Raw genomic sequence first — 26,503 nt, 5'->3', positions numbered from 1 at the left:
GTCCTGTCACTGGGCTCCAGCCCCAGCTGGAAATGGGATCTCACTGGGGTAGAGGTGGGTCAGGGGGAAGGAAACCAATGTGCAAACTTCTATTTGGGGTACAGAAAAGACGGCACTGGAAAAGACGGTATTGCAAACAGCTTTTGTTCCTGTCTCTTTAAAGTAAAATGCGGACAGCAATCAAATATTTAGACAAGGGATGGATGGGAGGTTGTGATAGCGTGAACTTCTGTGGTCACCTGGGGTTGGTGTTCAGCTGTGACCCTTCCCTGGGTACTGGCTGGAAGGCCGTGCCCACATGATTCCTACGTGTCCCGGAGCCAAACTTAGGCAGCCAGGGAGAACCATAAACCTGGACCTGGACATTCCTGCAGCCTAAGCTGGGCCAGCGGCTACTCTGAGGGACAGACAGTCCGATCAGGCAGACTTCCACTACACCCCACCCCCCACGGTCGAGTCTCCTGCCGGGGGAATCCATAAGCATTTGCTATGTGGCAGCTATTATTTTATTTGTCTTAGGTTGGGAACTCACATCCAACAGAACAGTCTGAGGAGTTTTGTTTTATTTTTCCACTGTGGTAAAAAAGAAAAAGAAAAATTCTCCGTTTCCACTACATCCCAGTGGACTCAAGGGTTTCATCACCTTAAAAAGAAGTTCTGGAAGGGTGAGGCACTCATTCCCAGACCACTCCCTGGCAACCACTAATCTGTTCTGTCTCTGTGGATTTGCCTATTCTGAATATTTCATATAAATAGACACAACATGTGCCTTTTTGTGTCTTGCCTCTTTCTCTTACTCCACTGTTTCCCAGGGTCACCCACATCACAGCATACATTCATTTTACTCCTGATGATGGCTGGTTAGTGTTGTCTTGTGTGAACCGATCACATTTTACCCATTCATAGGTTGAGAAATACACGAATTGTTTCCACTTTGAGAGCAATTGAGAAATCATGCTGTAATGAATATTCAAAAGCAAATTTCCTTTTTTTTTTGGATGTAAACCTAAAAGTGAAATTGTTAGGTCAGATGGTAATGTTATGCTTGACTTAAAGGGAATACTGGCCGGGCGGTGGTGGCGCACGCCTTTAATCCCAGCACTCGGGAGGCAGAGCCAGGCGGATCTCTGTGAGTTCGAGGCCAGCCTGGGCTACCAAGTGAGTACCAGGAAAGGCACAAAGCTACACAGAGAAACCCTGTCTCGAAAAACCAAAAAAAAAAAAAAAAAAAAAAAAAAAAAAAAAAAAAAAGGGAATACTGGGTACCTTTTTAAACAATGAAGGGTGGAGGGTTCTTTGGGTGGGGTCTTAGCATGTGTATATTCATTTATGTGTAGATGTTTGTGTGTGCATATAAGCCAGAGGTCAACTTCAGAATCATTCCTCAGGAGCTGCACACCTTGTTTTTTGAGGCAAGCTCTCTCGCTGGGGTCTGGGGTTCTCTAATCAGGCTATGCTGGCTGACCAGTGAGTCCCAGGGACTTCCTGTGTGTTCTCCCCGCCCCCCATGACTAGCTTTATGGACGCTGGGGGTGGAAGGCACGTTTTCGTGCTTGCTTGGCAAGCCCTTTACTGTCTGAGCTACCTCCCAGTGCAAAGGCAGGGTTTAATACTTATTTTGATGTTCTTTTTTTTTTCAGTACTGGGGTTCTAACCCCAGAGCACATCCTAAGGCAACTGCTACTCCTGAGCTACCCTCAGCTCCTAGGGGGAGGTTTAAAGTGCATTAACAGTCAGGCCCTGTGCTAGGCTAGCATAACTTGTCCTCCTGTGTCAATCTTAACTGGCTCCACCCCTTAGCTGGGGGGCTCCCCATATACTTAATGGTTTCCAAAAACCAATTCAATGAAAGTTTTCTTTAGTTTATAAAAGGTATAAAACAATCACTTTTAAGAGATGAGCAGTACTGACATGAAATGACAGGGACATGGGTATCACAAGTCCTCTGAGGTTCAGATTGTCCCCCTTAAAAATGACGTTATTATTATTGTTATTATTATTGGTGTGTGTGTGTGTGTGTGTGTGTGTGTGTGTGTGTGTGTAGGAGTTCAGAGGAGTCAGATCTTTGGAGCTAGAGGAACAGGCATTTGTGAGCTGCCTCATGTGGGTCCTGGGATCTGAACTCTGGTTCTCATGATAAAGCAGCAAGTGCCCTTAACCATCAAGCCACCCTTCCTCTCTCTCAAGAGGAACAGTTGCTTAGCACTGGCCACAGTTGTTGGGGGGCGGGAGAGAAGCGGATCTGACTCCAGGGCAGCTTCTGGTAAGACAAGAAAGCCTCTCTGGCTGAGCGTGGGCAGGCGGGCTGCAGAAAGACGATTTCGAGAGCAGGGAACTCGACACCCTCTTTCTGGGCTATGAAGATGGCTTTTGCATATGGCTCTGCTGACCTCAGAAATGACCATAAAAGGCAAAGTTCTTGGTGTTTGGATTGTTTAGGGGATTTCTAGAAACCAAATAAAAATAAGAGTTCCAAAAATGAAATGCAGAAGTTGAACCAGGCCTGTGACACCAGATGATTTGAAATACAACCCCCCCCCCGCATGCTCCGCCATTTTCTTCCAGCTCTGGTTTTGTGAAGATCTCTTCTCGGTCTCCGACCTGACTGTGAGTGAGACAGCCCTAGGTTCCTTAGTGCTTTCCGTGTATATTTAGAGTATAAACCAGAACTAGGTCTCAGAACAGAGAGAGCATCATCATCACAGAGCCCCACGGTCGAATTCTAACAGGTCACAGCCCTTTCATTTGCACAGATACCATAAAAAAAAAAAAAATAGATTTCTCTTCAGCTCGCTGCCTTTCTTTCCTTGATCCACTTGAATTGCCATCTCTGAGGGGCGCAAAGGAATACAGACAGTATGATTTCATTTGTACATGACCAACTGGAGTAGCCAGAAACCAGTAATAATGGCTGAGGGGAGGAGTGGCAGGAACCAGGAGGTTGGCTGGGAAGGGACACCGGGAGTTTGGATGTGATCGGAATGTTCTGTGTTATGAGAGCAGCATGGGTTACCTAGGCAAATCTACTTGCCACGACGTATGTCAATCACACCTCAGATCTAGTTAAATACCAAGTTTAGAAGAGCTTCTAGCATTCTCAGTGCTTCGGTGTGCCTAGCTGCAGGGTGGAAATGGTAATACCATACTCTCTGGGGCAGTTTTGCGAGAGTGCATGGTGAGGTCATGCGTGGTCCCTGAGGCTGTGCTGTGGAGCCTTGTGCAGGACAGCTCTTACCTTTGCAATCTCTATGCAAATGGCTTCAACGGTCAAGCCCTTGTTCCTCCTGCCTCAGCTTTGCAGCCACCCCCCTCACCCCCCCACCCCCGCCTTCCCCATGGTGTTAATCCACCTTATTGTAGATCTGTATATCTTTTTACATTGACAAGTAGGAGCATCCAAACCTCAAGTCTGCCCCCCAAACTTCCCACTGCTCACACTACCTAGAAAGACTATAATCTTTGCTGAGCTGGTCCCAAGACATCTTTCCATTCCTAATCTCACTGATGTTAACATGACTGTTATTACTAGTATCTAAAAACAAACCCTGTGCTCGTCTCAATTGACCAGCAGGGCCTTTGAATGTCTATGCAGTTGAGCATATCAGGCCCTACCTGGCAGGTCTGAGATGCTTCACAAACACTTGCCCTTTGGGGGGGGGGGCAGTGCACAGGGTCACATTTTGTAGCCCAGGGTACTAGACTTAAGATCATCCTGTGTTCAGTGTGCCACTATACCTCATTCATCTGTCCTTGGTAAAGTATGCACACTTTTTAAATCGAAGTTGCGTATAAATGAAGTAAAATCCACAATTTGTTTAAAGAAAATGTATTTGTTCCTCTACAGCCGCAACAGGGAAGTGGGATAAGTCTGTGCAAAGCGGATGTCTCCGAAGGGATCTCATATCACATCCTTTCTAACGCAGGCTTGTCGTTACGACCTTACTCTCAGGTTTTCCAAATCCAGCACAAATACTTCTATTCTGTTTTGGTCTTCATGGCCGCCTCCTGTCTCAGGCAGGCTTTCCTTTCTAGGTTCAGGCTTGTTAAAGACACACGTGTTTTCGTAGCTTTCTTGCCCTCCCTCCCGCCACTGCCAGGACAACCGTTAAATATCTGGCCTTCATCCAGAGCCTGGTTTTTGCAGCATCAAGAATCTCAGGAGAGATTGTCTCCAGGATTTCTTCCTCCTTCTTGAAGCACCTTGACCATGACAGCATTTTCTTGAAGTCCACGGGTGTGTGCAATGGCACTCTGTGTCTAAGAGTGGGTAGGAGCTTTGGGACTTTCCGGGGGCTTGGTGCAAAATCCACTGATCCTCTTCAAGTCAGTGTTTCTGGTAAACCTTAGAGATGTGGAAGCATTTCTTTCAAAGTCCAGTCACCAGGTGCAGGCCGAGGAGGCTCCCCATGGCCTCCTGCTCTGAGGCACAGCAGCCCTCAGTGGCCATGGGGCTAGCTTTCAATTAAAATACACAAATCTTACACACACAATTTGATTGGTATTTTTTTATTTGTTTGCAGTGCTAAGGAATGGCATCAGGTAAATGCTCTACCACTGAGCCACACCCCCCCAGCCCCAATTTGATCAGTTTTGACAAACTTATATGCCAGTGTACGCTGAATTCTGATCAAGGCAGAACATATGTTCTCACCTAGATGTGTCCCTGGTGCCTTGTAGTATGCTGGCAGAATCACAGCACAGGCTCTGTGGAGAAATACCACGAAGATCTGACCACAGCGATCTTCAGTGCTTGTTGACCTACCTCACTTGTACTCACACTCTGCCATGGTCAATCTCCAGCTACCAATGTGGAATCACTGAGTCAGAACTGGGCAGAGAGACCCACAGTGAATCTTTGCACACCAGGACAACTGGAACCATACTGTGCCCCACCCAAGTCCATCTCTGCTGTCCCATTCCCTCCCCAGGCAGCTACCATTTCCTGTCACCTAGTGTTTCTTCTGAATGGAATGAGGTAGCATACATGGGGCCCCTATGTTATCCATCGGTACCCGTGGGGAATTTGTTCCAGGGTCCTCTGTACTGACATGTGTAGATGTTCAAGTCCTTTACACAAACTGACAAACACCTGCACAGAACCTGCGCACATCCTCCTGAGCAGCAGCCATCTCTAGAATAGTTAACAATGTGAGGTCACAGCAATTGTTAGGGAATGATGACAAAAAGTTCCGTACAGTTCAGTACAGACACAAGATATTTTGGTTTTGTTTTTATTTTGGAAACATTTTGGTATTATTTTGTAGCCAAATTGGCCTTGGATGTGTGATCTTCTTCCTTCAGCTTCTCAAATGCTGGGATTACAGGTGTGTACTACTATGCTTGGCTCCAGACACAACTTTTTAAAGAGATGTTTTTTGCTGGTCACTCCTGGTCCCTCTGTCCAGTGACCTGCTGTCCCCACACTAAGACAGACCAGTCCGGTCTGGCTGGTGCTTGGGCCATCTCTGGTTGCCCCAGCGTCAAAGTGTCTCGCCATGAAAAGTGTAGTTTGGCAGCTCCAGCTGGAGGCTTCCTATGTACCTGCAGCTTGAAACAGCCCTGTCTTCGGAACGCTCAGCATGACACTCCGCTGACTGGGGTGTCTTCAAATACAAGTCCCCAGATCCCAGGAAGGCTGCTCATTTTTGTAGTCACATCTTTCAGAGGTTTCTCAAATCGCTTTTCATGAATCAGTGAATATTCAAGAGAACTAAATTTGACGCTTGTACAAAAGTTTCCCTATAACATAAGCGGCATGAAATACAATCTTCTGTCAGTCTTTAGCCTCTCGGAATTTTCACGAATTTCTGGTTCACTAGATTTAACTATTTTATTACACTGGTGTAGCATACAAAACAACGTAGCATGCAAAAAGGCATAGAAAGGATTTTGCTGAAGTTGGTTGGATCCATGAATGCAAAATTCATAAAATCTAAGGACTGACCGGATTCATTGTGTCTGATTCACTCACTCAACATGGTTTCAAGATTTGTTCATGCTGCTGATGTTGACTGTCATCCATTCCTTTTTGTTACTGAATAATATCACATTTATAAAAATATCATAATTTATGTGGCTTCTTGGAACTATTCCCAGTGCTGTAAAACAAACTGTCAAAACATTCTTGGGCAAGTTTCAGCTCAGACATGAAGTTTTTCTTCCCCCTGGGTCAGTTCCTGCTACTATAATGGCTAGGTCTGAGGGGTGTGTGTGTGTGTGTGTGTGTGTGTGTGTGTGTGTGTGTGTGACTTTATAAGAAAATTGCTAGGCCAAATTTCACAGGTCTGTACTATTTTGTACTTTTACTAGCTGCAGATGAGGACTCGTTTGCTCCACATCCCTTGCAGGATCTCCATGTCGTGGTCCATTTACGCTGCCACTATAACAAATGCATCACAGTCAGATCAATTTATAATGAACAGAAGTTTCTTGGCTCACAGTTCTCGGAGCTAGCAAGTCCAATATCAAGGTGACAGTGTAGCAGGAAGTTTTCCTGTCCTGCCGGGTCCCAAAGCCGTTGGGTCCCAAGTAAACACACAGAGGCTTATATTAATTATAATCTGTTTGGTCCATAGCTCAGGCTCCTTGCTAGCTAGGTCTTTCATCTTGAATTAACCCATTTCTATTAATCTGTGTATTGTCACATGGCCACGGTGTTACCAATCTGCTGGCATGTTGCTCCTTGGGTGGCGTGCTGGCGTCCACTCTGACTCTACCCTTCTTCATCTCTGTCTTCAGTTTGAATGTATTGCCTAACCTTATTCTGCCTCACCATTGGCCAAACAGCTGTATTTATCAACCAATGAGTGTGGTGATATTTTATTTGTGCTTTAACAAATAAACTTATCTGGGGATCAGAGGACAGAGCCAGCCACTAGATTAGACATAGAAGTCAGGCAGTGGTGGCACACACCTTGAATCCCAGCACTTGAGATATCATGTCTTTGCTTGGGAAGGACACACGCCTTTAATCCCAGGATATAATGTGGCAGGACACAGAAAGGTATATAAGGTGTGAGGAAACAGGAACTCACTCTCTGGAGGCTGAGGAGTTGGCAAGGTGAGGTTGGTTGTGGCTTGTTCTGTTTCTCTGATCTTTCAGCATTCACCCCATTATTTGGCTCCAGGTTTTTTATTAATAAGACCATTTAGCAATTCGTGTTACAAATGAGAGCAACACATATTCACGGCATACAGAAAGACCATCCCACAGCATGATGGTATCTGGCTAGAGTCTTCTCTCGGTATCATAACCTGGAAGAAAGCCTCATGTGATATAAGAGAAGAGAGAACAACCGTGGGAGCGTGGGCATGGGACGGTGGGAGCATGGGCATGGGACGGTGGGAGCATGGGCATGGGACGGTGGGAGCATGGGCATGGGACGGTGGGAGCCCACCACGAGATCCTACTCCTGTGATCATCGCATTGGCCAGTTCTTCACATCACAGCATAACCAGCTCTTAAAGGCCTCGCCTCTCAATATTCTCCAATGGCAATTAAGTTTCAAGGTGAGTTTGGAGGAGGCAAACTTTCAGATCCTGGCACTTGGCTTTGAAGAGGAGTCCATTGGGTGACTTTGGTTTCAGAGCCTGTGGGCTGGAGTCGCTGCTGGTCTCCAAGTGTTGATGGCTATTATTTATTGAGCACTCACTAAATGTCTGGCTAGAGAGCTTTAATAATGTCATCCTGCTCGAGCCTCACAATGCCATAAAATATTAATACATTATATTTTAACAATTAAAATTAATATAGCTAAGAAAAACTAGATACAGAGAGGTTAGGTAACTTTAAGGTCATACACTTAAGAGGTGTCAAAAGCTGGGATTGAAGACAGGCAGTTTGGCTCATTTGTTTAACCACAGAGCCACCTCCCCCCCTCCACACACACATACACAAATTCTATTTACAAAGTTCACTGGTCCTGTTGTTAATCATTAATGTTATCATCGTTATTTCCATTCAGATACACACTTCCTTCTCTCTCCTGCCCTCATCTCAGTGGAATCATACCCCCTCCAAAAATGAGCTGGGGGCTGGAGATGATCAGTGGGGGCAGCATTTGTCCCTCAAACACAGGGACCTGAGTGTGAATGCTTAGAATGTGCACAAAGCCAGATGCTGTAGCTAGTATCTGTGACCCCAGTGCTCCTGTGGAGGTGGAAAAGTGGAGACAGAAGAATCTCTAGAAGCTCTCCCGCCAGCAAGCCTGGCATATGCATCAGACAAAAAAAAAAAAAACAAAAAAAAAAACAAAAAAAAAAAAAAACCGCCGGGCGGTGGTGGCGCACGCCTTTAATCCCAGCACTCGGGAGGCAGAGCCAGGCGGATCTCTGTGAGTTCGAGGCCAGCCTGGGCTACCAAGTGAGTCCCAGGAAAGGCGCAAAGCTACACAGAGAAACCCTGTCTCGAAAAACCAAAAAAAAAAAAAAAACAAAACAAACAACAACAAAAACAAAACCAAGAGGCGCTGTCTCAAAGGAGATGGAAGTTGAGGACCACCATCCAAGGTTGGCCTCTGGCCTCCACAGAAGTGCCATGGCATGCACATGTCCACATTCACACACATGAGTTCACTCTCTCTTGAGAGCACGCATACACACACACACACACACACACACACACACACACACACACACACACACACACACTGATAATAATGGTGGCATATACTTGTAAACCCTAAGAAGCCAGGGCTCAAGGATCACAAGTTCAAGACCATCCTGAGCTACATGGCAAGTCCCTGCATCCAAAACAAAAAGTATGAGGCTTTTGCATTCTCTTTTGTTTTCTGTTACCACTGTCCCACGGCTGCTGCCCCTTAGATATGGAAGGCCAGGAAGAGCAGGGTCACATTGTGTTTATCTTTCTATCCTTGGCAATTTATTGAGCTAAACTCAGTGTTTTTCTAAACACACTGTAAGCAGAATCACCAATGTCCTTCAGTGGGGCTACTTCAGAGGGAGATAATTCAAGACACAAAAACAAACTGGATGTGTTTTTCTCCTTAGAGTGAGGATGTGAAGTCAACAATAAGGATATCCCCCTCCTCCCCCCAAACACACACCACTGAGGATCAAACCAAGAACCTCATGCATGTTAGGCAAGCATGTTACTACCATGAAACGGCATCCCAAGCCCACCCTTTCCTTGTGTAGTATGGAGTGGAAATGGACAAGCTGTCTTGGGGACCCTGAGGTTTGTCCCTGAAGACAAGAGCCTTCCTTTGCCAATGAGGCCCTTTATCTCTTGCCTGGCTCTCTGTCTCCCCAAGGCTTGTCTTATTTGCTCTTATCCCGCTGGTAGTTTCCAGCTAGCAAGCCTACCACCTCATAATCAGTTATGTTTTCCCATCCAGAAGAGGTAAGGAAAGCGCCATAATTTGTGGGCTCAGTGCAGAATAAAAATATAATGCTTATGAAGAACTCTAAGAGGGTGGGCCCGGAGAGATGGTGCAGAGATTAAGATCACTTCTTCAAGCTGGGTGGTGGGGGATTAACATTGCACCACCAATGGCCTCAATGATCTTTCTTTCTTTCTTTCTTTCTTTCTTTCTTTCTTTCTTTCTTTCTTTCTTCCTTCCTTCCTTCCTTTTCTTTCTTTCTTTTCTCCTCCTCCTCCTTCTCCTTCTTCTTCTTCTTTTTCAAGACAGGGTTTCACTGTGTTGTGTAGCCTGGCTGTACTGGATCTCACTCTGTAGACCAGGCTGGCCTCCAACTAGCAGAGATCTGTCTGCCTCTGCCTCCCGAGTACTGGGATTAATGTTGCACCACCACACCTGGCCTCAATGATCCTTCTTAACACAAAAATGGAGAAGGAAAGCGTCTAGTGTTCTGTGGCATGTTCCTGGTGGATCCCTGGCAGATGCCTCGCTGTGGTGAGATACAGTGCATCCTCCAGGTAGATCCTGTGGTCTCAGTCCCAGGAATGTGATGACATGTAGGACTACAGTCTTTGTGGAAGTTAATTGTTAAGATGAGGTCATTATCCACAACAATATGACTGGTATCCTTATAAAAGGGGGAAAATTGGACAGATATATGCACGAAGATGATACAGATACATCCGCACACGTGTGAATGCCATGTGAATAGAAAGGTCGAAGTTGGAACAATACACCCGGAAGCCAAGAAGTGCCAAGGACAGCTGGCAAACCTGCAGAAGTTCCAGATTCTCTCCCCCCCCAAAGAAGCAATACTGCCCTACACTCTGGTCTCAGACTTCCAGCCTCTCCAGCTGCGAAAGAAATTTCGGTTTCTTGAGCCCCCAGTTTACGGCACTTCCTTCTGGTTATGTTACAAACTCACATCACCATCCCTAAATAGGTTCCTCCTGCTGTTACCCTTCTGAACTCTGCAAGCTCCGGACACGGCTGAAAGCCCAGGTGTCCCAACAGGATTGGGACAAAGATGGGGTCAGGGCATGCCAGTTCTGTTTTTCAAGTTTGGTGGGAACAGCGGAGCGCTGATAACACTAGAGGCCCCTGGTCAGGTTTCAGGAATCTGAGATCACTGCTGTCCTCGTCTCAACCCCAATTTAAAAACAGCAGATGTCGTTAGTCTATAAATGATGCCGTTTTCCAGTGTCTCCTAGAGTGCTTGTCAATCATTAGGCAGAAGCCCCACACTTGGTGCCGTTCGCAATTAAGGGGCAAGTTCCACACTTGGTGCAACGTTAAAAGCCCAGAGGTGCAGGCAAATTGGCAGGTGCCTGAACCTTCCATCCTCTCAGCTCAGGGCGGCACGGGTCGGCTTTCTCTGGGCCTTTAAGGAGCCAGCTCAGCCAGGCTGGTCCGGGAGGAAAGGCGTCCCTGGATACCCGGCTGCGCAGCTACCGGGGGGAAATGCAAGAGGACGCGTGTCCAGCGCCTGGGGTCAGAAAGGGAGGAGGGCCGCTTTGTGAGGAAACAATTTGCAGAGCCGGCTAAGGTGGGAGTCAGGCGGGCCGCCCGGGCTCAGGCACCGCAGGCACCCCGCGCTAGCGTCCCTGAACAGGACCAGCGCCCCGGAGCGCCCCGCGACATGGCCGCCGAAACCGGGCTCCCGCGCCGCAGCCGGGACTCGGGATGACGCAACGGCGGCGGGTTGCATCAGCCCGCACCCTCGCGCTCAGCCCGCCCCATCGCCGCCCTGCCCCGGGCGCTGATTGGGCCACGTTGGTCACTGACCTCCGTCTCAGCCAATGGGCGGCAGCCACAGAGAGCGCAGTCTGTGGCGCCCTGGCGCGGGGCGCCCATAAAAGGTACCCGAGACGGGGGCGCGCGTCCCAAAGACGCCAAGTGTCGTTGTGGAGTCTCAGACGGCCGCGCCGCCGCCCGCTCGGCATCCTTGAGCGCAGCCGAGCCGCCAACGCCGCAGACATGGAGCCCGAGCCGCAGCCCGAGCCGCAGCCTGAGCCGCAGCCCGAGCAGGTCACGCTGCTGGTGAAGAGCCCCAACCAGCGCCACCGCGACTTGGAGCTGAGCGGCGACCGCAGCTGGAGTGTGAGCCACCTTAAGGCCCACCTGAGCCGAGTCTACCCCGAGCGCCCGGTGAGTGGGGGATCCCGGGGTGCCACACCCGGCAGGGCTGCCTGGACTCAACTGTCACGCATCACAAGGCACGGGTCCCTTAACTGCCCGGCTGTCCCCGGTGCCCCTCTGCTTGCCCCAGCGTCTGTCATCTCTTCTGGGCCTCCACCCCTCCGCGCCTGCCTCCTGCTAGCTCCTTGTCACTTCGCTTCCCTGTTTCTTCTTACTCCCAAGCCCCACGTCCCTATACTCCTTCCTCGTCCTCCCAGGTGGCATACAGCCTCCGCCAAGCCAGGGAAACAGTAATTTGACCTTGGATAAGTCATTTCCCCACCTAAACCTTAGTGGGACCCCCCCCCCCAAAAAAAAAACCCAACCAACTAGGTGATTAGGTGGTCCCAATTCGGCTTGCATCCAGTGGGTAGAAATAAGAAATGTGGATGCTGCCGAACGAGACTTCTGGGTGCAGCGAGGACGGAAGAGTGAATGTGCCAGCTTGGGCCAGTGGCTGGAGGGCGGGGGTGCGTGCCCAGTCACTAACTTCTGAAGGTCCTACGCCCAGAAGCTAGACGTGGTTCTTCTCCGGCCACCTCCCGTTGGCTGCCCCTCCCCGTCTGTCGCTCAGCGCTCCAGAGGCATTGCTTAGCCCGGGGAGGAGCCCCCTTAACTTTCTAGCAAAGGGTGATTGAGAAAGGAAGCCGCAGCTGGAGTCGCCCCGAGTCTGGTTCGACGACTTCCGTGGGTCAGTTAGGAGTCTGTCTTTTTTAGTTGACACATCTGTCAACAGTTCCCTTAGCCCCGCCCACCCCTCCGGGTCCCTGCCACGTGACGGAGGCTGTGCTGGACCTTCCTGTATTTACTTTGTACTCTGAGGTTATGTAAGTGTCCACGAGTGCAGTTCTGGATCGAACGGGAGAGGGCAATCGGGTGACTACAGACGGGGACTGCGAGCAGTTGCCTGAGAGCTCCAACCGGCAGCGGCGCGTGGGTTTCGGTCTGTTTTTGTTCCGCATTGTCGGGAATGTCGACCAGACTTTTCCCTTTTGAGTCGTGAGGAACTTTCTTTCTTTGGGTGTAAGCTTCCAATCCAGTGCCCTCTGGAACGTCTGGGCGGTCTGTAATATCTCCATGGCCGTTTCCATGAAACCAGTTGTCCTTGTTGGCAGTTAGGCACACGAATGATGCTCGTGAGATCTCCGGTTGCATCATTTGAAGAAGGCTGTGCTTTGAGGCCTGTTTTCCTCAGGCAAGGAACATTGGGCCTCTTGGATTTGAAGACCTAAGATGGTAAATACAGGTCTCCTGGGTATACAAACCTGTGCCTTAAAAATGACCGGGAATGGGTGCAATGGTGCGCTTCGGTAACCCAGTACTGGAAAGACTAACACAGGAGGGTCGTATCCTCCTGGACTACACATAGTGAGAGCCTCTCGCAGAAATTAAGGAAGAAAGCATGCTCATATTTTTCTGTAGTAGTACCTGCCATCGCGTGAGAACCCTGCCTTTATAATAGTTATTTTCTTAACATTTAATTTTCAAATTATCCTTGAGGACAGAGTGTCAGTTTGAGCCTTTAAAGGAGAAAAGCAATTTAAATCCACAGGCAACTGTGTTCTTTTGTTTGTTTGTTTTTGTTTTTTCCCAGCATTTGCTGGTGGTTGACTTCACATTTAGAATAGTATTTTGTAAATTGATATAGATAGCATTTACCAGCAAAGCCAGACAGAACAACAGTGAATACAACATCCAATATGGTGTTTGTTTTAGGTATAGGGTCAAAAAGTCCTTATGGATGTGGATAAGTAGATGCAGGTTTTGTTTTCATTTGGTTTTGAGGCCTGACTTCTTAGCCCAGGCTAGCCTGAGCTTGTTATGTATCTGAGGCTGGCCTCATCTTGAGCTTTCTGCCTCTAGCTCTCAAGTACTGGGCTTGTAGGCATATGCCACCAGGCCTAGGTGGGTGCAGTTTTTCTGGTCTTTTGGGGGGCAGTATTTGGAGATAGGATCTCTCTAGCAGAAGCTCGTCTGCAGCTCGTTCATATCCCAGTCTGGCCTTGAACTACTGCCTAAGCTACCCTCATGCTGGGATTCTAGAGCTGGGCTGTTTGGTGTCTTCTGTCTCAGGTCGTTTGGAAAGAACAGTTCCATGCCAAGTTTTGCTTAATGGGTTATTCTGGTAGGCAACTGGTAACCTGTGGGGTGCTATCCTGGAGTCCATTTCTTTTAAGTACATACTTTTAAAATATGGTTTAAGCCAGGTGGTGGTGGTGCACACCTTTAAATCTCCCCACTTGGGAGGCAGAGCCAGGTGGATCTCTGTGAGTTCGAGGCCAGCCTGGTCTACAGAGCGAGATCCAGGACAGGCACCAAAACTACGCAGAGAAACCCTGTCTCAAAAAACAAACAAACAAAAAAATAGCTTAAGAGAAATTTAAAAATAGATTTTAGAATGAGAATTCTATAAAAGTGTGTGGACTCTGTGTGTTTAAAATCACTGGTGTGGAGGAGAACATGGGTTGGAATCTCGATCCTAGCAGCAGGTGATTTCAGGTGCTATGGGCAAAGACTGACCAAGGGTTTTCTCTGGGGCCAAACCAGGTTTTAAAATTTGTTGCTGCTGAGACCTAAATACAGTTTGTGTTTTTAGTAGCAGGAAGCAGTTTCCTTCTGAGTAAGAAGTAAGGTGTGTGACCCCAGTTCTTATAGACTAGGGGATCATTTGCATATGTAGTTAAGATTAAAGTCATTCACTTTCTAAATAAAAGTTTTGCACGTGAGAACTTGAAAGAAAAGTCTTGGGCGGTGCTGGGGCAAACACTTGGGATCTGTGCTCATCTGTGCTTTTCCTTCTGTTTTTGGTCAGCGCCCAGAGGACCAGAGGTTAATATATTCTGGGAAGATGCTGCTGGATCACCAGTGTCTCCGAGACTTGCTTCCAAAGGTACTTTGTGGCACTTAGAATCTTTGGGGTGTTGTCAGACGCTCACAGATTGAGTCCGGGTCCTGAGGTATCTCTTATTATACTCAGCAGGAAAAGCGACATGTTCTGCACCTCGTGTGCAGTGTGAAGAACCCCTCAAAAATGCCAGAAGCCAGCACAAAGGTATGTTGCCCTCTTACGATAAACCTATTTGTGTCTCAGATATTCAAAAGAAGGAGAAAGGAAGCTGAGTGAAACTTAGGAGAGATTCTATAGTGTTCCCCGCCCCGTCATACCAGGACGTAGAGACTGTGTTCTCAGTGTTGCGAAGGGTGGTGTGGTAGCCGACTTCAGAATGCCTGCCGTGTGCAAAGGCCAAGTCACGCCCCTGACTCGAGGTCACTGTCTGTCCAGAATGCAGCACCAGAATGGCCCCTGAAAGTGGTGTTTACAGAAACAAATACATTTCTCTAAGGAACATTTTTGCTTACTTTTGTTTTTTGAGACAGGGTTTGTCTTTGTAGGCCTGACTGACCTGGAACTTACTCTGTAGACCAGGCTGTCCTGGAACTCACAGTGATCTACCTGCCTTTGCCTCCTAAATACTGGGATTAAAGGCAGGCACCCCACTGCCAGACTGGAAACATTCCTTTTTATAAAGAGTAAAGAAGTAAATATATTTTCTGTAGAAATTTCTGTCATGGTTATTTGGGTAGAAAAAGGCCATAGTCTTCATTATATGATCTCTAAAGACTTTCATCTGACAGTTAAACTCATCTGTTTTTCCACTCCACAATGTTTGCTTAAGTGGACACCAAAATATTCTAGTGTGGCAATGGACTTAAATTTGTATTTCCTGCAACATCTGAATATCACATAGGAAATCCTCTTCCCTTTACATTGCTGCCTAGTTGTGTGTGTCATCTTGTTGGTCACATTTAATTTCTAGACTTTATGGTTTAGCACCATACATTTTAACATCGGCAGGAAGCTCTCTCACTAACGATAGTTGCATTTGAAAGATGAGACTACAGTAGTTATTCTTGGGGAAACAAAACCGTGGATAATCTTTTTTAGTTTTTATTCGTGTGTGTGTGTGTGTGTGTGTGTGTGTGTGTGTGTGTGTGTGTGTGTGTGTGTGTGTCTAGATATTAGATACTGGTATCTACATAGAGAGTTTTTGCTCAGGCTTGAACCCAGGGCCTCATGTGTGCAAGGCAAGACCTCTACCACTGAGCTACATTCCTCAGCCCTAGTATCTGAACAAATTTAGATTTCTTTTTTTTTTTTTTTTTTTTTTTTTTTTTTTTGATTTTTCGAGACAGGGTTTCTCTGTGTAGCTTTGTGCCTTTCCTGGAACTCACTTGGTAGTCCAGGCTGGCCTCGAACTCACAGAGATCCGCCTGGCTTTGCCTCCCGAGTGCTGGGATTAAAGGCGTGCGCCACCACCACCCGGCTAGATTTCTTTTTTAAATAACACTGTACTGAGTTTTGTCAAGCTGAGGGGTGAGGATAAGCATACAAGCCACTGGTAGCAAGACAGTTCTTTTGGCTTGATTGCAGACTGTTGCATCAGGCCCGCCCTTCGTCCTGACGTTTGTGTTCCTTAACTTAGGGTGCTGAATCCCCAGAGCAGCCGGCTAACACTAACCAGGCACAGCATCCTGGGGATTCCTCGAGCGATGGTTTAAGGCAACGGGAAGTTCTTCGGAACCTTTCTCCCTCCGGATGGGAGACCATCTCAAGGTGAGTGTTCATGAAGAACACGAGTGTGCTTCATTTGTGTCAGTTTAAGGAGAAGGTGTGTTTACCTAGGTACAGTCAGAGCTCCAGGATTACATGATGGCTTCATGTTAAAGACCTCATGGGTTTATGCTTCTTAATGTTAGTCTCTCGGGATATATTTTTAAAAGTAGCTGCATGAGATGAAAGCGCAGGCCTTTTAGCCCTTAGATGGGTATGCTTCCCGGTGGCTGCCGCCTGCCCGCAGCCCTGTTCTGTGGCTTCTGAAGTTACACCCCTCAAAGGACAGAATTTGTGCCAAGATTAAAAGATAAAGGGGAAGCAAAGTTTAAAAATTAAATGAAGCGGGGCTGTGGTGGCGCACGCCTTTAATCCCAGCACTCAGGCGGCAGAGCCAGTTGGATCTCTGTGAGTTCGAGGCCAGCCTGGTTTACAGAGCAAGATCCAGGATAGCCACCAAAACTACACAGAGAAACCCTGTCTCGAAAAACCAAAAAAAAAAAAAAAAAAAAAAAAATTAAATGAAAATGCACACGTTTTATTTTTTCTCTTAGAGAATTTACTTTCCTGGATAAATACGTTTTTTGAGGTACATTGTTAGATTTAGGGTAAGAGGGGACTACTAATAGGCTAAACACCAGGTCAGGAACATTCTGGCTCTAAGCAAGACGGTTTAGTCTTCTAGACATTCTGGTTTGGGACAGAAGCATTTATCTCTATGCAATTTTTATTTTATCAGTTTTTTATGAGGTTTCTTGACTCCTACTCTACAAAGAGTGTAACAGGAGTGTGGGGCTTCTTCCCCTCTCGTGACCTTTTCTGTCCTGTCTTAGTTGTAGAAGAAGTGCATAGCCCTAAGCCTCTCATGCGCTTGCTTTGGCCAAGGGAAGGCTGTTGCCTGCCCGAGGAAGCGAGTCTGGCACGGCCCAAAGCGTGTCTGAAAGTGCAGGTCTGATCCTTTAGCTCAGGATCTTGTGCGAGTCCCTAATTTTCTGAGCTGCACATGAGCTTTCTGTAATTAGGGTGGAACCCCTCTACAAGGTTGTTGGGTAGCCATCAAGCTGCATGGGATATCAGGTGACCAGTAAGCACGCAGGGAGGGTGTTACCTGCGCTTGCTCGCTGCCACAGTGTAGATCCTGACCTGGGGTCCGGGAGGACGAGAGGTTTCTTTCAGGAAGGGCTTGGGGATGTAGCTTGGGTACGCCCCTCTAAAACATGATCAGTGGATTTAATCCTGGGTGAGACTTGTGAGGAAAAGCATCGACCTGTCTGCACAGCTGTGCAGAAAGCGTGTAGCATCTCCCTACTGAGATGAGGAGAACCTGGGCAGACAGGGCTCTTGTTCCCATGGGATCTGTTGAGCCACAGTGGGAAGCTGTCATCAAGCTACTGTGCTCCAGGGACAGGGTGCATCATACAGTTGACATGGTGAAGCCTGTCCGGTCTCTTTGACTTTAACTGATGATTATATCTTAGTATTAAGCTCTTCATCCCCAACCCACTCAAAATATGCTTTTGTTTGAATCTGCATACAGGCCTGAAGCTGTCCAGCAGGCATTCCAAGGCCTCGGGCCTGGCTTCTCTGGCTATACAACCTATGGGTGGCTGCAGCTCTCCTGGTTCCAGCAGATCTATGCAAGACAGTACTATATGCAATAGTAAGTCCCACTGTGCTGGGTGGGCCATGGCTCCTGGGAATGGAGAAATCCCGACTGTGCTCTAAGTGCAGAAGGGAGAGAGGGCTGTGTTTTTCTCTTCTTTGTGGTTCTTGGTGTAGTAGAGTGGAACCAACAGCCTCCTGGTTTGTGTATTGATGCAGAATTAGTTCCAGATAAGCCCTTCTCAGACATTCTGAAGACATTTATTTTATAGACATGGTGCTGAATACTTTTAGTGGCTCTTAGTTCTTCACTTTAATCCCAGCATCCAAGAGGCAGAGGCAGGTAGATTTCTGTGAGTTCGAGGCCACCCTGGTCTACATAACAAGTTCCAGGCCAGCCAGAGATCACAGGAGACACATAATAAGTTTCAAAACCCACCCCCTCTCCCACACACACACACACACCCTACACACGCACACACAATTTATAGAAGATTCTTCTCTAAAATGAAGACAATCTAGGTGTATACATTCCTAGTCATAATTGTTAACAGTGCAAGACCCCATGGGCTGAGAGAGCCCTGTCCTTACGATGCCACGCCTTCAGCAGTGACGCTTCCGTTTTTATTTTAGCTTAGCTGCCACTGCGGCATCAGGAGCTTTTGTCCCAACACCAAGTGCACAAGAAATGCCTGTGGTCTCTACGCCGGCTCCAGCCCCTATTCACAACCAGTTTCCAGCCGAAAACCAGCCAGCCAATCAGAACGCAGCTGCTCAAGTGGTTGTTAATCCTGGAGCCAATCAGAACTTGCGGATGAATGCCCAAGGTGGCCCCCTTGTGGAAGAAGATGATGAGATAAACAGAGACTGGCTGGATTGGACCTACTCAGCAGCGACCTTTTCCGTGTTCCTCAGCATCCTCTACTTCTATTCTTCCCTGAGCAGATTCCTCATGGTCATGGGCGCCACCGTTGTCATGTACCTGTAAGCAGATGGCTCTCTTTTCCTTTTCTGATGTCATGTACCTGTGAGCAGATGGCTCTCTCTTTTCCTTTTCTGATGTCATGTACCTGTGAGCAGATGGCTCTCTTTTCCTTTACTGAAAATGACACTGTGTGGTGACTTAAGTACAGATATCTTGTTTCAGTCTGTGGTCCTTGAAGGAGGTGTACTGAAATTCTATTATTCTGGCACTTTCAGTACAAGGAGTCCACAGTCAGTCAGAATGCTGAGGTCCTGGGTTAGTGCAAGACGAATATTTTCATCTTCCAGATAAGTGAATAAATGGCCTTTCAGGCTGGTGGGCTTATGAAGCTTATACAGAGCCACAGTGCAGCACGAGAGAGGTTGTATTTTTTTCCAGAAGGACAGAGTGGTTTTTATCAGGCTGTAGCTGCCTTGCAGGACGAAGGTCAGACGGCGACTGTTGTCTCAGCCGTGAGGGGCCGGTGACCCTTTACACAGTGGCTGTTGGCTTCAGCTGTTTGTGCGCTGGGGCCGTAGTGCAAAACTGGAGAGGATTCTGTATCTTCTCGGGACGTTTGGCGGCGTCTGGAGGATGTCACGGCTAGAGGCCTGGTCTGTGGTTGAGGAAGTGGCATCAGGGGATGCTTCTAAGTTCCCAGCAGTGTACAGGAGAGTTCACACTGAGGACCCAGCCCACGAGAGCTGGGCCTACAGGGATAGGTCTCTGGTCAGAATGGAAGGGGGAAAGTTTGGCTTTATAGTAAAAATGGGTTTTTAGTTTAGGTTTGAAAAATGTAAGAAGCACAACCATTCTTAATATTTTGTCTTGAAAGTTGAATTTTACTACATTTTCCAACTAGAGCCTTTTATCAAATATCTATATAGTCCCTAGAATCAAATATCTATGTGACCAAACTTAAGTTATTATTACATTATGTATATGTATATAATTGCAGTTTTATGTATGAATGTATTTCCTACTTCTGTCAAGTTTGGTTTGTTTTTATTTCTGTGGTGCTGGGGTAAGGACCCTGGGCCTCCTCCATCCAGGCCAGCAAGCATACTTTCTCTAACATACAGTCTCAGCTTGTCCCTTTTTTCTTTTTTTAATTTTGAGACAGGGTCTTGCTGAGTTGACCAGACTGGCATTGAACTCGCTCTGTAGCCAAGGCAGGCTTTGAACTTTGAATCCTCCTCCTCTAGCCTCCCAGGGAGCTGGAACTACAGGATTACCAGGCTCATGCCACTGCATGCTGGCTCTGTTGAGGTTTTTCGAGTGCCAGGTTTAGCTCATATCAGAAAGCACTTGTTTTTGTTTGTTTGTTTGTTTGTTTTTTTGGTTTTTCGAGACAGGGTTTCTCTGTGTAGCTTTGCGCCTTTCCTGGAACTCACTTGGTAGCCCAGGCTGGCCTCGAACTCACAGAGATCCGCCTGGCTCTGCCTCCCGGCTCAGAAAGCACTTGTTAACACATACCGCATGCTAGATGTTTATTGCCGGTGAGTAAACCACAACTCCTGCCTTTGAGGACCGGCAGCCTGACAACATCCAGGAGACTGATAAACTGGCTGCACAGGTGTCATCGGGGCTCCTGCTCCTTCCACTCTTGTGTGGGTCCCCCGTGGCTTAACAGAAGTGTGTCTGTTTGTGCTTTCTTAAAGGCATCACGTTGGGTGGTTTCCATTCAGACAGCGGCCAGTTCAGAACTTCCCTGATGATGGTCCTCCTCAGGAAGCTGCAAACCAGGACCCCAACAATAACCTCCAGGTACAGGCCTCCCTACCCTGCCACACACGCTCCAGTCCTCAGCCTTCAGCCTTTCAGACTCATGGCTTGCCATTTTTAAGGCTAAGTGTTTCATGGTTTAAAAAAAAAAAATTCTTATAGCAGCTATTTTTAAGGCTTTGACTATTCTATATAGGCATATGGCAATTGGAATTTTTGCATATGTAATGTTGGGGAGGTTGGCCCACATTTTGAGAATAAGAGCTACATAACAGTGCATTTAATTATGGAAAGTGCCGATGGATAGTCATTCTAATTGACTAGGCACATTACCACATCTCAGAATAGATTTCCTGAAAAATAACACGTAGAAACAGAACCTTCATAAAGCATGTTAATGCATAACCCTAAAGGATATACTTTATAACAAAGATTGCCTCCGTAGTCTGGCGACACTGAGCTGCCTTGGTTGGTTTTCTGAGCTGCCTTGGTTGGTTTTTTAGCTCAGGGCACTGCCCAGATCTGAGGGCTGGTTAGTGTGTGGCCAAGTTAGTTACTATTTGATAGTAGCTGAAGGTCAGGGTACTTCAGTTCCTCTGACACTGGCCAAGAGGAATGTTGAGAACTGTGGAAGGTCAGCTGCAGATGTGCTGGGATGCTGAAAGGTGCCTCCTGCAGCCAAGGACTCATCCCCCAGGGAGCGGTCCGCCTGCCAGGCTTTGCCCTGGCCTGTCCTCAGGATAGGTGTCCTCTAGACCCTAATCGTCTCTCTCATTGTGGTTTTGTCTTTAGGAAGGCACGGATCCTGAAACGGAAGACCCCAACCGCCTTCCCCCAGATCGTGATGTGCTGGACCCTGAGCAGACCAGCCCTTCGTTTATGAGCACAGCATGGCTAGTCTTCAAGACTTTCTTTGCCTCTCTTCTTCCAGAAGGCCCGCCAGCGATAGCAAACTGATGGCACTTGTGCTGTCGCTGGAGGCTTCAACAGCTCGGACTGGATCATCGGGCTCCAGCTCATTGTCCTCACCTGGTGTGACTCAGCAGAGTCACTGAAAACCCACAGGATGGTGATGTGCTTTTGTGCCAAGCAGAAGCACAAACTAAGACATGAAGCCGTGATACAAACTGAACAGGGCCCCTCATGTCTTTATTCTGAAGAGCTTTAATGTATACTGTATGTAGTTTCATAGGCACTGTAAGCAGAAGGCCCAGGGTCGCATGTTCTGCCTGAGCACCTCCCCAGATGTGTGTGCATGTGTGCTGTACATGGAAGTCATAGATGCAGAAGTGGTTCTGCTGGTTCGATTTGATTCCTGTTGGAATGTTCAAATTACACTAAGTGTACTACTTTATATAATCAGTGAATTGCTAGACATGTTAGCAGGACTTTTCTAGGAGAGACTTATGTATAATTGCTTTTTAAAATGCAGTGCTTTACTTTAAACCGAGGGTGACTTGGCAGAGGTGAAGCCTTTGCTGGGTTTTCTGTTCAATAAAGTTTTGCTATGAATGACTGTGGCAGAGACTCCCATTGTCCTGGCCGTTTGCTGTGTCCTTTGTCACCAGAGAATCAGGAGTTCAGCTGCTGGTTCTTCTTTTTTTTTTTTTTTTTTTTGGTTTTTCGAGACAGGGTTTCTCTGTGTAGCTTTGCGCCTTTCCTGGAACTCACTTGGTAGTCCAGGCTGGCCTCGAACTCACAGAGATCCGCCTGGCTCTGCCTCCCGAGTGCTGGGATTAAAGGCGTGCGCCACCACCGCCCGGCTCAGCTGCTGGTTCTTAAGTAACCCGAATACCGCTTTTCCTGAAGGGCTGTTTGTACCAGCGAGGGATGAGACAATGAGACTGCAGAGGCTCTTGTTAACTAGGGCTGTGCCTGGGTGTGTCCCATTTCCTACCTAAATGTCAGGGACTTGTGTAGGAACCCACCAAGGTTACCCCCAAATTCAAGGCCAGTGGCATTAAGTGATGGGCCTGATTATTTCTTCCTCTGAGAAACTTCAATTTCAGTTGAGAAAGGAAAAGATGAGCCCAGAGCTTCTCATTCACCAACCCAGGTTCCTTAGGAGTGGCTTGGAAGCTGTTTGTCCCCCTGAAAACAGTCCTCATGCCTGTGTAACTATAGTCAGAGGCTGCCAAAAACCAAGGCCAGAGTCTCCTCTTGGAAGCACATGACTCACAATGCATGGTGTTCTCTGGATGTGAAAGAGATGGGGTTATGATGGCGGGGGTGCCAAGGGGGCTAAGCTGGGGTTTGATGGTTTAGTTGAGCCCACTGAGCAGAGGTTTGGAGTCAGTGCTGTGGCAAAAGGGTCAGGAAGGGCTCTAACATGGGCCCAAAGGTGGTGTTTACCAAATGAAATAGAAATGCTGGGGCTGCCTCAGTATATTACAGAGGAAGGGACCCAAACCTTAGGGAAACTGCAGCGTTGGAGAGGAAGTGGTATGCGTGTATTGATAGGGTCCCATGCCCGTGGTCCTCACCTCTGAGAAATTCCCCTCTTTCTCAGTCTGCACCTAAGGCCTCATGCAAATTCCCTATATTGACTGACAGAGGAAGAGACCACAGACCTGTTTCAATGACAGTTCTGCACGAGATGTAGGCAGCACCTGGAAAAGGACGGCTTGTAGCTTTCTGGGACATCTCAAGGGCAGTGGTATAGGGAACGCTCCCCTGTGGGCAGAACTTTAGGAAGTGGCATCATATGCTTATGAAGAGAAATGGCCAGAGCCACAAATGTATACTGATTAGACCATGTTCGTAATTATACTGTGGTGTATACTGATTGTATTGTGGTATGTGCCAATTATTCTGTATATACTGGTTATGGGCTGTGGCCAGTGGTTGAGCTGGTTGGGCAGGGACTTGGAAAAAACAAGATTGAGCTGGTGAAGGCCTGGGAAAGAGGCTTGTAAGCAGACCTCTGAACAGGTAAAGATCCAACGGTATATGTGTCCCAGGTGAATTCTCACAAAAGGGTGAGGTCAACAGAGAAAGGGCTTTCGGAAGTGGATAGGGGGACCATTTGTAGACACCAGCCAGTCTCCTTCCCCTGCCACCCACATCACTGTTCCATAGGCTCACAAAGTGTCAGGGAGACAGGGATGGAGGTCTAGCTGCAGCAACATGAACTTCCACTCATGTGAACCTGCTTGCAGCCACTACTGAGTGCTCAGTCTGCCGGGCACAAAGATGGTTATCAAGTCCTTTGCTTCTGCAGATGCGGAGCTGTCTTCCCTGGAGTGTTTCAGGCCAGAACCACTCTGTCTTCATGGTATTCCATACAGCACCACTTCGGATCACAGGACCTCCTCCTCAGTACATGCATGGGGCAGCGGGTCTGTCTACACTCAGTGGGATTTGCTGGCTTATCGTGTTCCCCATCACACTGGACCAAATCAAAACACAGCCACATGTGACCTGCTTTGGAAATGGAGTATTAACAGATAATCTAGTTAAGAAGAAGTCATACTGAACAGCCTTCTAAGAATGGGGAGTCTGAACGCTGAGGGGGGACAATCCTGTGAAGGCGGACAGAGACTGGATTCATGCTGCTGAACAATGCCAAGTATGGCCCACACCACTAGAAGGAGCAAGAAAGACTTCCCTGAAGATTCAGGGGCACGCCCCTGCTGACACCTTCACTTCCCCTCACATCCCCTAAACTGTGAGAACACACACCTGTGTTGCATTGTGCCACCTGGCTGGTGATGTGCCTTGGAAGTCTGAAGAAGCAGCCTGCATTCTGAAACATCTGTGGAATGGCCTTCTGAGGACTCAGTCACAGTACCACCACATGGCAGTGCTTGCAGGGTGGGGACAACGTCCACTGAGGGGTGGTATGTACTGAATCGACCAGGACTGGGTGTGATGATGCCCTAGCAAAACCTCTGTTCTGGGTCCCACGTCCTTAGGCTCTAGGGTCTAGGACTTAGGCCATATGGCATGTATAAGATTTCTAGGACTGTGTAAGAACCCAAACCCCCAAACCAGGTGGCCTAAAGACTTTCTCCTGAAGTTCTGAAGGCTTGGAGTCTGAAGGTGTTAGCAGCGTGTTTCCAACTGCTGTGGGATGGTCTGTATGTCAAATTGCTCTGATTGATCAATAAATAAACCACTGATTGGCCAGTGGCCAGGCAGGAAGTATAGGCAGGACTAACAGAGAGGAGAATTGAGAGAACAGGAAGGCGGAAGGAGACACTGCCAACCGCCGCCATGACAAGCAGCATGTGAAGATGCCGGTAAGCCACCAGCCACATAGCAAGGTATAGATTTATAGAAATGGATTAATTTAAGATATAAGAACAGTTAGCAAGAAGCCTGCCACGGCCATACAGTTTGTAAGCAATATAAGTCTCTGTGTTTACTTGGTTGGGTCTGAGCGGCTGTGGGACTGGCGGGTGACAGAGATTTGTCCTGACTGTGGGCCAGGCAGGAAAACTCGAGCTACAAAGGGTTTCTGATGGAAAATCCATTCTGGACCTTTCACTTTTGGTGTCCCAGCAACCTGATGGTCTCAGGCTAAGTAGCTACAGCAATCCACTTTCTCCCTGCCTCTTCACCTGGCCCGATCCTCTCTTCTGTGTCTCTGTATCTTCATGTTGTCTTACGGATATGTGCCATTGGATTTAAATCTGAAAGTGCCCCATTTCCATATATGCACACATTCTGAGGTTCTGGATGGACAAGGATTTGTGGGTCTACGTTCTGAGAATGTCCCCCTAGTTTTCATGTTGAAAACAATCCTCAAATTCATATATTGATGGTCTTTGGGGGTGACACCTTTGGGAATTAATTAGGGTTAGCTAAGATCATGAGGGTAGGCCCCCTTGATGGGATTAGTGGCTTTCTGAAATAGATTCCAGTTTATAGCTCCCTGGTTCTGGCCATGTGAAGTCCCCCTCCATATTATCATGCAGCCCAAACCTCTCCTGACCAGGTGCTGGCACCTTGACATTGAGCTCCCTAGCTTGCTGAGCTGTGAGTTACATAAACCTCTGTTCTGTACAAACCATCAGGCTGTAGTATTCAGTTATAGCAACTGAAATAGACCAACACAGGCTCTGTTAATCAACCCACAACAGGGAGCGATTAAACTGGAGGCTAAGCATGCCATGGCCTGTCTGCTTTGGGCTCCCTGTGCCTCTGCAGTGACAGGTTACCAAGGAAGCTACCCTACTGACTAGAGAAATAGATTCCGGTGACTGAGAGGAAACGGGGCTGCTCATGGCAGAAGTGAGGGGAAGATGGGGTACAGAAGCGGTCTTTCAGTACCGTCACCTTTCCAAAGAAGCCGTTGCATCTCAATTCAGGCAGGACTGCCAACGACACTGGGTCCCCTCAACAGGGAGTGAAGCCCCCACCGTGCTGAAGCCACAAGGTGCTCACTAAGAACAAAGGGATGTTGAGTGGGCCGTGGAGGAAGGAGCTGGGAAGCGCCGAGCGCAGCCATGACCAGCTTCCTTGTGTGTGACACATCTATGTCCCTCTGTTTCCCTCCCTCTCTTACCCTTCATCGTCTAACATAAGACATTCATAGTTGTAATTTATGTCCCAGCATCTACGCCACAAGTTCTCAGGGAGCCGAGTGGCCACTTCCAGGGCATCCCCTTCTGGAGAGAAGGTCTGTGTGTTTCCACTGCATGAGGAATAACTGTCATTCTAGATGGAAGTGTGATTGTGTTTTGCATTTATTTGGAGGTTGAGGCTGGCCCAAGGAGGGGCCAGGTTGACAGAAGTGAACTGCAGGGCTCCAACTCTGCCTGGTTGAGTCCAGTTCTCCAAACACATAAATAGTGTGGTCTGACTTGCTTGCAGCCAGGTTCCTTCAAATCAAGGGTGGCCCTCCCTAATCTGGGAAGGCCTCACTCAATTAGCTCACAGATCCGAGGTCTCCTCAGAGAGGAGAAATTTGGCTGCAGCCTTAGCTCCTGCCTGAGGTCCCTCGATGGCAGCCCAGCCCAGCCATGATCACATAAGCCCACGACAGCAATACATACACATTCCAGCTCCCTCCATCTCTCTGACAGAACATGGACTACT

The 26,503-nt window shown here is 47.8% G+C and overlaps 1 protein-coding gene across 2 annotated transcripts; it reads left to right on the top strand.

The window, feature by feature from the left end:
* The first annotated feature begins 11,048 nt into the window (after window positions 1-11,048).
* Herpud1 (homocysteine inducible ER protein with ubiquitin like domain 1) lies at window positions 11,049-21,981 on the top strand. 2 transcript variants are annotated; one of them, XM_052728800.1, is made up of 8 exons: window positions 11,049-11,528; window positions 14,371-14,448; window positions 14,539-14,610; window positions 16,043-16,173; window positions 17,708-17,830; window positions 18,406-18,756; window positions 20,398-20,503; window positions 21,254-21,981. In XM_052728800.1, the coding sequence occupies exons 1-8, from the start codon at window positions 11,064-11,066 to the stop codon at window positions 21,416-21,418; spliced, it is 1,491 nt and encodes a 496-aa protein (XP_052584760.1). In that variant the 5' UTR covers window positions 11,049-11,063; the 3' UTR covers window positions 21,419-21,981. The 2 variants fall into 2 exon arrangements, with proteins under 2 accessions (XP_052584760.1, XP_052584759.1); XM_052728799.1 differs by having other exon boundaries at window positions 14,536-14,610.
* The last annotated feature ends 4,522 nt before the right edge of the window (window positions 21,982-26,503 follow it).

Source organism: Peromyscus californicus, unplaced genomic scaffold, assembly GCF_007827085.1.
Source record: "Peromyscus californicus insignis strain IS unplaced genomic scaffold, ASM782708v3 Scaffold_8__1_contigs__length_139910024, whole genome shotgun sequence".
NCBI classification, from domain to species: domain Eukaryota; kingdom Metazoa; phylum Chordata; class Mammalia; order Rodentia; family Cricetidae; genus Peromyscus; species Peromyscus californicus.
This window is presented reverse-complemented; position numbering and strand designations above follow the sequence as displayed.